Source organism: Podarcis vaucheri (assembly GCF_965113315.1).
Source record: "Podarcis vaucheri genome assembly, chromosome: 7".
Taxonomy (NCBI): Eukaryota; Metazoa; Chordata; class Lepidosauria; order Squamata; family Lacertidae; genus Podarcis; species Podarcis vaucheri.
In genome coordinates this window covers 77,215,872-77,230,077 of record NC_138765.1, presented here as the reverse complement: position 1 = coordinate 77,230,077, position 14,206 = coordinate 77,215,872, and the positions used below count along the sequence as shown (strand labels likewise).

Sequence of the window (14,206 nt, the reverse complement as noted above, 5' to 3'; positions counted from 1 at the left end):
GCCGGCACTCGCCACCAAAGGCGGGGCAGAAAGGAGTGATTTCTTCCTGACAGATGGTTGGGTGTGATGGAATATCCCCAGCCACCTCAACAGATGAGGCGGCTTGGCAAGAGCGTTTCCTTACTGGCTGATTAAAAGGGAAATGTGGGTTTTTAAGAGCATGCAGAGCAGGGCATGGGTCCCAGATGGGCAGGGGCGAGTGAGAGGAGATGCTTCTCCAAGCCCTGATGTAGCTTTTTCTTGGCCATATCAGTTCCTGTAACCCCTCCACTGTGTTTTCAAAGCGTGTTTCAGCTTGGGGGGCTTTGAATGCCTACTTGTGATTAAGGCGTTCCTGGTTTCTCCTTTTTGGCGTACCACGAGGTTTGTGGAGCTGGGACATAGGGCAGGAAAACAACGGCTGCTAGAACTGTAGCTCAGTCTGATGTCCACACCACGCATTTAAAGCACATTACTCCCCCCCCCCAAAAAAAAAAACCTGTCAAGGGTGCTGGAAATTGTATTTCTGTGAGTGCTAAGCTACAATTCCCAGAATTCTTTGGAGGAAGCCATGCACTTTAAATGTATGGTGTGGAGAGAAAAAACAGCATGGTAATTGTTACTAGGGCAGAGCTTGGGCTCATTCATGGACACGTGTTTCCTCAACATTCCTATATATTTTCACAGCACCCATGTGAGGTAGGTTATGCTGGGCCAAGCTGGGAAGTGCAAAAAAACAGTGATGGGTTAAGTGACGGAAAACTGAAATGGCACATAGAATCATAGTCCAATCCCCTGCGTTGAAGGAATCTCCACTAAAGCATCCATGACACATGGCCATCCAACCTCTGCTTTAAAAAAACTTAAGAAAGGAGAATCCACCACCTCTTATGGGAGTCTATTCTACTGTCCAGCAGCTCTTGCCGTCAGAAAGATGGGCCTGATGTTTAGTCAGAATCTCCTGTCTTGTAACTTGAATCCATTGGTTCGAGTCCTGGCCTCTGGAGTAGGAGAAAACTAGCTTGCTCCATCTTCCATGTGACACCCCTTTAGACAGGCTTCCTCAACCTTGGCCCTCCAGATGTTTTTGGCCTACAACTCCCATGATCCCTAGCTAGCAGGACCAGTGGTCAGCGATGATGGGAATTGTAGTCTCAAAACATCTGGAGGGCCAAGGTTGAGGAAGCCTGCCTTAAGATGTTTGAAGGTGGCTGTTTTGCACAGAGTATTTTCTTTTCAGCAAAATGGTTTTTGTGTTTGTTCTGGTGAGAGTTACAATGAAACTTTGCAAGCTCAGAAGTTTTGGGGGTTTTTCATCATAACAAAACCTAATATCGTAATAAATTGATAAGGGTTGCACCCACCATGCCTCAAGAATACACCCACTGAAATTAGTGGACATAACTAGCTTTGGTCCATTAATTTCAGAAAGTCTTAAGCTTAGTAGGGCTCATCTAGATAGAATTTTTAAAAAGATGCCGCAAGACTAATTTTGTGGTACCTTATTTGATGTGTTGCTTTGAGGGGGGGGGATAACAGAATCATAGAATTTTAGAGATGGAAGGGACCTTGGGGGACATCTAGTCCCACCCCCTGCAATGCAATAAGGAAGAGGTTCCTTATTTTGGGGCCCCAAAGCACTTTCATCCAGCCTTGCTCCTTGGGCCTATGCCTTCACTCTTGATTCTCCACATTTCCCTGAATCTGCCACTGTGTCCATTGAAAAAGGTTTGTGCACAGGGTGGTAAGGCAGTTTTATCACCAAGCCAACTCTTCTTGGGGAGGCAGAGCAGAGATGCAGTATCTTCAGGTTGGGCTGGGAGAGATCTGTGTCTGAAACCCTGGAGAGCCGCTGCCAGTCAGTGTAGACAGTACTGCTCTAGGCAGACTGAGGGTCTGACTCGGTAGAAAGCTGCTTTCTGTGTTCATAATGATGCATTCCCCAAGAGACAACGTACGCGTGTGAGTCGTGTGTGTGTGTGTGTGTGTGTGTACACACAGCCTTGCCTTCGTGCCGGGGATGAAAGCTAGATAATGCAAGCAGGAAGATCCAGATAGCGGCTGACGGGAAGATGGAGGGCAGAAAGGGGAAAGGGTAGAGATTTAATATCCGCAAATGATCCAGGAGGCTCTGAATGAGGCTGGCTGCTTTCCAGGGAGGGGGAACAGTGGTGGTGTTGGAGCAGGCTGGGGGGGGCAAGCCAGGGGGAGGAGGCTGGCTCCTCCGGCACTTTGGAGGCGCAGAGCCATTTTCTATCCCCAGTGACAGAAAATTATCGACACGCCAGTCGATTGCTGGGTCAATTCCCCAAGCTGCCTTATGAAAACCCCAGCCGCTGCCAAAATGACCTCATCTCGTTTCAGCCGCGCACCTCTTCTCTCATACACTGCCCCCCCCTCGCCCACTTGCCCGCCGGCCGGCCCCGTCCTCTGGAAAAGGTGAAGGATGGAGCCAGCAAGCAGCTAAAATCTTCCTATCGATCTGCAGTCTGGAGAGCAATTAACGCCAGCCTTCCGGGGCCGTTCGGTGACCTCTCCCGGCTCTCGGCAGGGCAGGGGAAGAAATAACAATATGGATTAAGCCCCCGCCCCGGCTCTCTGTGTGGGTCAGTGGCATGGGCCCCATGCGGGGGGGGGGAGATGCCTGGTCTTTAAGGCTTGTTTGGCCTCTTGGACCCACATTGGTGGGAAAGGATAGGAATCTCGCGACCTTGCGGAAATGAGCAGTCCTTTGCTAGGGGCCGGTGTGGGCCCCACCTCCAAAGCAATGGTGGCTGGTGGTATGTGGGGTGGAAGGCCAGGCACCCTGAAGTACGTGGACAGGCAGATCAGGCTCATTCTAGTTTTGTTCTCCTCTTCCCTGCTGAGTCCACCACCACCCGCAAGAAGGCAGGCAAGTGGGGCTGTTGACTGAGGGTAGACTGAATTTGGGGGGGCAGCATCCCACTTGCCTTAATGAGCCATCCTTTGCAGGGTAATCACTCTTGCTCCCTTATAACTGGGCCCTGCGTGGCAAGCAGTACCCATGATCCATTATAAGCCCCTTGACCCACACAACTATTAACATAGTTTGAATTCTAGCCAGTATTAGCAACGGCATGAGCTGTAGCTCAATGCTAAGAACATCTGCTTCGCATGCAGAAGGTCCCAGGTTCCATCCCTGGGTAGGTCTGGGCATGTCCCTTGCTTGAAACCCCAGAGAGCCGCTGCCAGTCAGGGTAGGCAATACTGAGCTTGATGGAACAGCTGCCAGAATAGGCAGCATCCTATCTTGCTACATCTTCAGGGAAGAACTGTGGCAAAAGGTTCCAGGTTCAATCTCCAGCATCTTCAGGTAGGACTGGGAGGGATTCTCTGCCTGGAACCCTGGGTAGCAGCTGCCAGTCAGTGTAGAAAATGCTGGACCAGTGGCCTGACTCTTATAAGGCAGCTCCCTCTCTTCCTATGTGCTACTTGCTGGGGATGGCGAGTGGGAGAGGGCAATGGATTTTGCTCAGGTCTACTGTGGGAAACCAGTTGCCAGTCTGGGGCCAGTGTCTGTGGTCTAGCAGGGCCCTTCCTGTGTTCTCCGCATCTTGTGGGGCCAGAGAGAGAAGCTTTGAAACTTCTTGCTTCTGCCCGCACATACTGGCATCCCTTGAGAGAACCGGGCGTGAGAGCTGTGTGGAATTAATTAACGAAGCTGTTCAAAGGAGTCCTCTGAGCCCAAATCCTGGGAAGCTGAGCGTGAAGCATGTGAGACGAAAGGGGGAGAAGACGTCAGTGGGGAGTTACCTTGCCTTTCTCCTTGTGGGCAGTGGTGCTGATTTGGCCCAGAGGCCGAGAGCAGGAAAAGGGGCAGTGGCAAGGAGGTGGGCCCGTTCAAGGTGCCAATGCCAACCCCTCCCCAATTAAAATCAGGAGCCTGACCTGATGGGAATAGAATAATCGCCTCTTTATTTGCAGAATGCAAAGGGCAGGCTTCCAGGTGCCTTTCCACTGTTTTGGACCACAACTCTCATCCACAGCTCAGTGATACAGCATCTGTTTCCATGCAGAAGACCCCAGGTTCGCTGCCAGTCAGTGTACGCTGCAAAGAGTTAAGATAGACCAATGGCCTGTCTCAGTAAAAGGCAGCTTCCTATGCTTCTGTGTCTTAAGGGACAGGCCACAGCGCAATGGTAGACAGTCTGCATTGTGTGTAGAAGGTTCCAGCTTCACTCCCTAGCAGCTCCAGGTGAGACACCCCTTGCCTAAAACACTGGCAAGCCCCTACCAGCCAGTGTAGACCGTACCAAACTACATAGACAAAATGATTTGATTCACAGCTTCCTGTGTTCCTAGTAGTTTTCGTCCAAAGCAGCTGGAAGGCACGAGGTTGAGTGAGAATTTGGGCTATAAGGCACCAAACCAGCAAGCCTTCTCAGTATCCCTGGCTATACCCCCGCCCCACAGGCATGGGTCAGTTGTTCCTATTTAACTGGAGTCTGTGAGAGGAGAGTGGTGAAAGGGGGAGTTTGAGAGAGAAATGCGCTCCTCCTGAAAGGAGGGTTGGTCAGCTGAACCAGGCGTATTTTTTGGGTCTCTGCACGCTGTGGCTGTTTGTCCTCACAGAGCTTTGACCAGTTCTTGTTTATTTTGGCAAAATCAGGCATCTCCTCTTTCTTGCCCCCCCCCCACCTCCAGTAACTGCCAATAAATCACTCTGTCTCCTGCCCCCTCCCCCAATCCTTCAGCTCAGAATTTTTTACGCCAGCAGACATTCTCTCCGTGTGTTTTCCTGGTGACTGCGAAAGGGAGGATGAACTGTCTTGAGATAAATATTTTGGCAGGGTCTGTGTTTGTGTGGCTGTGTGGAAAATACTTGTGGATTCTTACAGGCGAGCTCAGGGGAGAGTTGGCACACCAAAAAAAATGTGTTGGGGAGTGCCTCTTCCTCAAGAAGAAGAAGAAAAAACATTTTCCTTCATGGCAAATGAAAGAATTCGAATCACTTGCCACGGGCACCTGATGTCAGGAAGCTGCTTTATCCATTGGTCTATCGGATCTCCGTCTACACTGACTGGCAGCAGCTATTCAGAATTTCAAACTGCGAGTCTTTCCCAGCTGAGGGGAAGAGGAGGATGCCTGATGGGAATCTGCATGAGTTGCTGTTCTGAGCATGATTCCTCCTAGTCTGCCCTTCATCCAGTTCTGGGAGCTACACTGAGGTGCCGCCAGAACTCTATAACTGTCCAGGCTAGAAGTCCTCTTCCCTCTGAACCTTTATGTACAGAGTTTATTCGACATAGGTTATACAGAGTTTAGACTACATCCAGATACTTCCTCATCGCTTCTGTAACCACAAACCTCTGCCTTGTGGATGTGTTTCTAAGTGTATTTGTTGCCCTGGGGCAACAGTACTTTCTCTGAATAGTTAGGCAAACCTGGTTTATGCCTGATCCCTCCCACAAAATGCTGTCTAGACCAGAGCCAACCTAGAACTGGGGAGAAGAGTTATTTCGGCAAAGTCTTGCTTGCTTGTGCTCAGTGCAGGAGCTGTCCTAGTATAGAGAAAGTTTGTTTAACCTGCCCATTGGTGGTCAATGGGTGCTGGAAGAAGTAGTGGTGGGAGAAGTAAGGGAGGCCAACAGTAGGCGGAGCCAGAGCTTGTGCTTTGCCATTGAACGCTTTCTCTGTGTCTTGAGCAAAACCAGTTTTTTTTCTTTTTCTATCAGGCTTGGTTAAAAAGTTGGCAACAGAAGCCAGCCCTGAAATTGGAGGCTGGAAAAGCCCCTCTGGAAAACAGCTTCTGGTCCCATGAAAGAGCTGGATCAGAGCACTGCCCTATTTTTCCTTTGGGTCCAGAGCGATGCCCCCGTTGCAGAGCCAAAGCGCTGAGGTTCAAGCTGCCCAGCCGAGTACAGAGGAGGAGGCTCTCCTCCGTTCCCATCTACTCGGCCGAGCTGCTATCCTTGGCCGGCCTCTGGAAGGAGGAAGTGCATCATTTGGAACCAGTTGGCTGTTACTGCCAGATCCCTTCGGAGACGCTTGCTTCTCCGGCTGCAGATGGAGGCGTCTCGCCGGAGCCTTAGCTGTGCCTGGAATAATTGAGTTCAATTCCACTTCCTCTATTTACCAAGTCAGCGCAGCGCTCTTTCAAATGGGTGGGTGGTGGGGAGGGGGAGGGAGGGAGAGAGGAAGAAAGAGAGAAAGATCTCCAATGTTTGGCAAAAACAGCTTCAGGTCTGAAAAAAACGCAAGTCTCTCGGATTAGGAGATTGCTAAAGAGGTGAATGTCTGCCTTCACTTAGGCTGCATACACACCATACATTTAAAGTGTATCCCATCCCCAAAAGAATCCTGGGAGCTGTAGTTTACCCCCTCACCAATCTACAATTCCCAGCACCCTTAATGAACTACAGGTGCCAGTATTAATGCAGTGGGTGAGATGTTCCTTAACTGTATGGTTTGTACGCAGCTGAAAATCAAGGGTGGCTCATAACCTGTGAGCCCTCTGGTTGTTGGACTCTAGTTCCTATCACCTCTGACCATTGGCCTGGCTGGTTGGGGCTGATGGGAGTGGGAGTCCAGCATCTGGAGGGCCACTGGTTCCCCATCCTTTCTCTTAATTCATCTTAGGGCAGTATACAGACTTTTGAATTTCACAGGCATTCGCGTTTCACTAGCAAGAGTTCTGTCAAATCTGGAAGATTTCACAGTTTTTTGTTTTTTTAAAAAAATATTTTATTAAGGATTTTCTTGTTTTACAGAACTAAGTGTAATGCCTTGTATTTTTCCCCCCCATGTAACATTTTTACAAATCTGTTTCATTTGTTGAGGCATTAGGGAGAAGACTTCAGAGTTTTATAAATAAGTTGATTCAGTGTTAGCTGTTGGGCCCTCCTCAAGTGTTGTTGACACTGACTGGCAGTGGCTCTCTGAAGGTTTCAGACGGGGTCTTTCCCGGTCCTACCTAGAGATAACAAGTGATTGAACCCAGGACTGTCTGCATGAACAGCGGGTGCGCTTATCATTAAGCCATGCGACTGGCATTGCAGTTTTCTGTGATAAGCTGCCTGACAGCAGGTAGCATTTCCATCCCTCTACCAGCGAGCTCTTCAACCTGTTCCCTAAAAGGAAGGGGGCTGCCTGTTGTGTCTCTGCATGAGTTTCTGTTTTGAGTGTGCCTTCTTCCAATCGCTCAGGTCCTGTCCCTAGCATCTCCAGGTAGGACTGGGAGAGAGATTCCCAGAAAGCCACTTCTAATCAGTGTAGACAATATTCAGCTGGATGGGCCCAGTGGCCTGACTCAGTATAATTCAGTTTCCCATGTTCCTGAAAAGCTGCCACTTCCTTGAACCCCTTTGTTGTCCTGAGCACATACTTAGAGGTGGTCAGAGACCTTTGCTGGCTGGCCTTATTGGGAGCTGTTGATGTTGCTTTTCAGTTTGCAGCCCTTACTGGATTCTACTCCCCCCCCCCCCACACGCACCTCCCCTCCCTTGACTGCAGCTGAAGAAAATTAAGCACATTGAAGACATTAGTTGGAAATGTGTCATCCCCCCCCCCAGCCCCGCTGTCATTCTCTTGGCTTCCCCACCCTCGGGGCTAGGAATCTCCGGGAGGCCTCGGCGGGCAAATTGACCCTGCCTGGTGTTTTAATTGACAGTTCATTAAAGATGGATGTGTGGCTGGAGGAAAATAATGCAATGGGCAGCAAGGGAGGCCTGGCAGCAGTGTGGCTGCCCGTGTGGGACTTGCGTGATTTATGTTTCCTCTGCCCCCCCCCGCCCCAATTTCCCAACTCTCTAAAAACCTTCTCCCCCATTCCAGGCAGCATGGGAGGTCTCTTCTTGGATGGTGAAGACAGCCCAGCGCTGGAGGACGTCAGCAAGTGGACGGTGGAGGACGTCTGCAGTTTTGTGGGTGGTTTGTCCGGCTGTGCTGAGTACACTCAGGTAAACTCCCAAATATTCAGGAGGGGAGGGGAAAACCTGGGGCTTTGGGTTCTTACTTTCTCTGCAAATCAACAAGGCCAAGAGTTGCTTTCAGATTCCTGGAGGGCTGCGCTGTTCCTTGTTTGTTTGTTTGTTTGCTTGCTTGCTTGCTTGCTTGCTTGCTTGCTTTAATTCTGCATCCTAACAAACTGAATTCTGCAAGCTGAATAAATTATTCAAAATTTATTCTGCTGACCCCAGTCATGGGGCACTAAAGCGTCCACCCCACCCCCAGCTACTGGAAATCTTGTCTCAGCCCCTCTGGCTTTCTGAGGTTTTGCCAGGCCTTGCCTCCGCCTCATAAGGTCTAGAAACTTATGGGATCTTTGAAAAAACATTTCTTTTTTCTAATAAAAAAGTATATATCTCAAGAAGCTGAATACAGCATTCAGTACCACAACTGTCTGCACTTCTCCGTGTCTTTGTAAGTCTACTGTGGCTTGTCTGCAGAAGCTTGGTCATGCCCATCCATGTTCCCTAAATACCAGCAAGTAAATACTGCCTGCCACTGCTGACTACACAATCCTATATGTGTTTACATGGAAGTAAGCTACACTGTGTTCAAGAGCGCTTTCTCTCAAGTACATATGCAAAGGATTGCACACTAAAGCCCTGTTGTATACTCCAGTATTACCATTATAAGAACAAAGGAAGCTGCCCTATACTGAGTCAGACTTTTGGTCTATGTAGCTTAGTATTGTCTACACTGACTGGCAGTAGCTCTCTGGGATTTCAAATGGAGGATATTCCCAACCCCCCTAACAGGTATTGGGGTTGTAATTTAACATAATTTATCCTCATTAATCCATACAAATTATCCAAATGTCCAGCATACAGTTACCCCAGAGACAGCGCAAAAGTTGTTTCATCCGTCACAGGGAAGAATATCGTTCAAACTATCCTCTACAGGATAGCCACACCTTCAAAGATTGGGGGGGAGGTTTCATTGTTAAGACCGCTGTATCCAAATAATATTTAAATAAATAAATGTTAAATAAAAGGTTGTTAATAAAAAGTAAAATAAATAAACAACAACAAATGATAAATATTTAAATAAATGATAAAATAGCAATAATTCAGAAGGTTTTTAAATCTATGGTTGTTATTTACATCCTGGGGTTTTTGGCGATTTCCCCCTGATAATTGTGTGCAAGCAGCTTGGAGGTCTGAGCTGTAGAACTTAAAATTGCTGGTTAACCCTGTGCATTGAGCGGGGAGGAAGGTGGGTGGGGGAATAACCCCCAAGGCAAGAGGCCCTTCTGGAACATCCATCACTGCCAGGCGGGGATCATGAAGTGGCTCAGTGTGAGGCCTCCGGTCAGGATACAAAACCCCCGTCTGTTCGTTCGGCACCAGAGTCAGCCAAGGCCTCTTATAAACACTCCATTGAGAGAGAGAATATCAGCTTCAGGGGAAGGGATCCTGAGATGTCTCAGAAAAGTGCAACGAGAAGGTGGCTGTATACTTGGAATAGAGAGAAAACCTGCTCAACGGGGAGGGGAGGGCCAGAGTTGAGTGGCAGAGCATCTGATTTGCAAGCAGAAGGCCCCAGGTTCAATCCTTGGCGTCTCCAGCTAGGGCTGTCTGAAATCCTGGAGTCCCAGTTGGTATCGATGCAACTGAGCTAGATGGACCACTTTGGTCCCATGACAAGGCAGCTTCCAGGGCCCCTATGAGGCACATGCCCTGCAGGCAGAAGGCAAGTATCCCCAGCATCTCCAGGGAGCTCTGGAGAAGAGCCTTGCCTGAAACCTTGGAGAGCAGCTGCCAGTCAGCGTGAGCATCAGCCTGTGATCTGACTTGGTACAAGGCAGCTTCCTAGGATCCTATGGAAGCCAAATATTCAGAACAACAAGGCCCTTCGGGGAAAGGAGTGCTTTGCAGGCAGGAGGCTCCGATCCTGGCATCTCCAGGTAGGGCTCAGGGTATCCCTTCTTGAAACCCTGGAATTCAGGTGCACTTTAGAGACCAAGGCGGCTTCCTTTGTTCCAGTGTGCCATGTTCCCCTTCCAAGAAAGAGTCCCACAAAGCAGGGCTAAGAAGGCGGAACCGGTCAAACCTGTTAATGCTTCTTACCTGAATCAAATACGTCACCTTTATTAATACTATTATCAAACGTTTCTAAGTGTCCTAAGCAAAATGTAACCATAAGAACTAAGTCTATTACTCTTAGACCAATTAAAGTGTTTGGACCTAAGTTAGCCACAGCATCGATGGGTCTACTCTTGAGTAGGACGAGCACTGGGCTACAGCCCAGTGTTTATTTCGTTTTTCAAACCACCTCCCACGAGGTACCCCAAAACGTGCCTCTTTAAGCACAGCCGGCTCTCTCACCTGCCAGTGAAAGGAGGCGGCCTCGCTGTGGGTCTCAGGCCCCCTGCTTTCCAAATAATTTGCCCACCCCCCCGGCCAATTGGGAATGCATCAGGGGAGGCCGTGACGCCCTTTCTGCTCACAGGGTTGTCGTTTTTTCCTGTCTCTTTCTGGGTGGCAGGCGGGTGGTGCATTTTCAAGGCAGGGCCTGCCCCCTGCTTCCCCACCTCCACCCTCTCGCACACTGTGCAAGTGCTAATCCCCTCATGACACGCTTCATTAAAGCCCCCGCTAAGGCTGGGGCTTCTGCAGGGCGGCAGCTGTGGCAGCTGGCTTTGGGGGGGGGGTCAGAGGCACGAATGGGATGGAGAGGGTGAGAATTGGCGGGAGATGCAGAAGGCTCTGTGTAGGTGGGACTGCTATATATTACTATTATGACATTTCTATAGCATCTTACAGTGAAATGTCGCCCCGAATGAAACCCTGGAGATCTGCTTGCCAGTCATTGTGGGTGATGCTGAGTTATACAGACTGGTGCGCTGTTCTGATCTAGAGCATCAAGTGCATACTGCATACTGGACCTGGGCTGTCCTAGAATGGACCGCCTCCCATGCTGGCTCTCAGATGCAACCTAAAACTAGGGTTGCCTTAATATAAATGAACATGTCATTAGCTAGGCATAAGTATTATTGCCGATAGTGGATGCAGTATGTAGAAAGCTAAGTAGGCACAAGGCAAATGCTCTACCACTGAGACACGGTCCTTCCCTTCCCATCAAAATGGTCTTGAGCTGGCCTAGCACCTTCCTCTCTGTCCTATTCTAAAAACTGCAGCTTTTCTTTGTTCCTTCTCTTTCTGTCTCTCTCTGACACACACATCCCTCCCTAGTTTGCTTTGTCCCTTCAGTCAGATGGCAGTGGGTTGACTCACCTTTGCCAAAATGGCTCCCATCTTCCAAGTGGGAGCATCCAGCTATTTCCTAGCTTTTCTGGGCCATTTACTTGTACTTTCAAAGACGTGTACTTTCATCACTAAGGAACTTCAAGCAGCGCCCCCCCCCAAACCCTTAACTTTCTCCAGTTCAAAACCCAGACTCCTCCATAGCACCCCTAGTGCAGAATAGAGTTGTGGCAACACTCCAAAATGCCCTCCCCGCTGTTTTTCTCCTCTCTTGCAAGAATCACTTGGAAACCATCCGTGTGCTTTTGTGCCAGCAGCACCTACTGGCATGGGCAGGACAAGCATGCCCTCTCAGCTCCCAGCCTTGTGCTTCCTCCAGGCTGAACAAGACAGCAAGCAGGGTTGCTGAGAGTTCTTCCAACCTTCACCAGCCACCCCAGAGCTCCCTGTGAAGAGAGTTGCACTTTCACAGTGGTGCTTTCCAGGCAGCCTGATCCAGAAAAATACAATCCCCCCAGCCTATTAACAAGGTCTCTTGAGTGAGCCAAGAAGGCCAAGAGGTTTGGAGGAGGGGGAGGTAGTGAAGGAGGAGGAGGAAAAAGGGGTTTGGCACAGAACGAGTTAAAGGGATAAGGCCTTTTTCTTTTTCCTTTTGGTCCACAGCGGGGCTCTGCATTTAACAGGTTTTTACTGTGCAAGAAAGCCAGGCCGCCGGGGAGACCCAGCGCTGCAGAGCTGTCTGCCTGCTTTCTCTCCTCCAAAAACCGCAGCTGCCGGGGAGGTCTGGCACAGAGCTGACCTCCGCTCTTGCCAGCAAAAAACAAGCAACCGAAAGAAAAAAGCCGGCCACAGCGTTTGCATTAGGAATAAAGCAGGGGGCAGTGGGAGGAAGGCTGTCTTTGCTCAGCGCAACCCTGTATTGGAAACAGACACACACACACACACCCTTGGTGCTCTCAGCTCCTGGGACCGTCCATCTGTGTCTTGATGGCACGTTGCATCGCACACAGCTTGCCATGGGCTCCAGGGAGGCCTGGAAGCAAGCGTGGCGGAGCGCAGGGATGGTTTTTTGGCTGTCAGCCAAGTTGGCCTGCTGGGTCACGGGGCAGCCTTGGCTGGAAGGGCCCACCTATAAAAAAAAGATCCAGAAGGGGAGGAAGCTGCTGTCGGCTTCCTTTTTGTTATTATGATTTAAGGAAAAAAGCTTGAACAGCAGGCTCCCATCTGTGCCTGCCTCTGAATCGCCAGCTTTAAGAGTATGGGGCAAAATGAGGTAATAGTCAGTTGTCCCCAATAGTGGCCCTACTCAGAATAGACCCATTGGATTTGATGGACATCTCTAACTTAGACCCATTAATTGCCAGGAGTCTATCAGTTCACAAATGGACAAAAGTCAACAGCAGGATAACAAGGATAAAGCCTTTCTTTAAAAAACCAACAACACTGCATAATTGAAATACATAGTAAATCAACTACGCTAAAAAGATCAATAATTAAACTATGTAATAAACAAGCCATTAAAACAATATTCAAAGCAGGAGGTACAAGTAAGAGAATTGTTTCTCTCTTCAGCCTGATTGCAATACTTCAGGTACTTCCCTACTTAGAATCATAGAATTGTAGAGTTGGAAGGGACCCTAAGGGTCATCTATTCCAACCCCCTGCAATACAGGAATCCCAACTAAAATGTCCATGGCAGTATTATAATTAGAAGACAGGCACAAAAGGAAGAGGCCTGGGGTAGACACCCCCCCCATCCAAATGCTTTCTTTGCAGGGTTCTTTTTCTTCCTATTTTCTTTCTTTCAAGTTTTACTGAGTTTCTCAGTATTAGATAAAATGGAAGGCAAAAATCACGAACAACAAATACAAAAAACTGGTCCCCTTGAGAGAGAGGAGCAATATTGTATTGTTCACGAGTCTCTGATTATGTCACGGGATGGAAATACCCATGCCATTATGACGAGCCAGTTGCTGGGGGGTGGGGCGCTGTATGGGTCTATAGCCTTATTTAACAGAACTAATGGGCAGGAAGCAGTCTGCATCAAAGTGATCCCAGGATGCTCTCTCTTTGAAGCATAGGATGGGGTTCGCATCCACAGACAGACAGAGCCCACCTGCATTCTGAAGTGCAACACTGCAGCTTAGCCCACCACCTTGCCCACATGTAGACCCAACTTCATTAGGTTGGCCAACACTAATGATGTATGCTCACATCTTCTCTCTCTCTTTGTGTGTGTGTGTGTGTGTGTGTGTTAGTCTTGCTTTGTGTTCACCAATAGACTCGACTTTGTATAAGGCAGCTTTCTGTGTTTCTCTTAAAACACAGCACTCAGATCCCATGTAGCTCTCCTCTGGGCTCCTCTTACCCACACTGCTTTCTGCTTCTCCCCTGACAGGTCTTCCGGGAACAGGCCATAGACGGCGAGACTCTGCCCCTCTTGACAGAAGAGCACTTACTGAATAACATGGGGTTAAAACTGGGACCCGCATTGAAGATAAGGTCACAGGTAAGAGTGCTCAAGGTGCAGCAGGCCAGACCCCTCAGAATCCAGAATTCCTGTTGACATTTGTCTTCAATAAGATTAAGGCCTGCAAGTCTGGCGGGCAGCTGGGGTCTAAAGGCTCAAGTGGCCTATTCCAACCAGACACGTGTGTGTGTGTGTGTGTGTGTGTGTGTGTGTGTGTGTGTGTGGATGAACAGGGCACGTGGAAGTGAGGGTGGGGGAATCACACTTTTGAATGCTCTCCTCTTTACACACAGAGGCATAAGAAGTGTGGCCCATCTAGTCCAGCATCCTGTTCTCAGTGTGGCCCACCAGATCCCCTAATGGGGAATCGGCAAGCAGGACCTGAGCACAAGAGCAGCTCCCCATCTCCTGTGGTTTCCAGCAACTGGTATTCAGAAGCACACTGCTTCTGACTGGCAGAGCACAGCCACTGTGGCTAGTAGCCATTGGGAGCCTTTAATCCTTTTTTAAAGCCATCCAAGTTGGTGGCCATCACTATTTCTCCAAACCTAAGAAGTTCCAAGGGACGCGGGTGGCGATTTGGGTT

The 14,206-nt window shown here is 49.2% G+C and overlaps 1 protein-coding gene across 13 annotated transcripts in view; it reads left to right on the top strand.

Moving 5' to 3' along the window:
- The window catches only part of SAMD11 (sterile alpha motif domain containing 11), a 321,250-nt gene that overhangs the window by 302,790 nt on the left and 4,254 nt on the right, over window positions 1-14,206 (top strand). For all 13 annotated transcript variants that reach the window (XM_082229928.1, XM_082229931.1, XM_082229922.1 and 10 more), the window contains 2 exons: window positions 7,774-7,898; window positions 13,549-13,659. In XM_082229928.1, coding sequence (XP_082086054.1) covers window positions 7,774-7,898; window positions 13,549-13,659 — 236 coding nt within the window. The remainder of the gene's footprint in view (window positions 1-7,773; window positions 7,899-13,548; window positions 13,660-14,206) is intronic.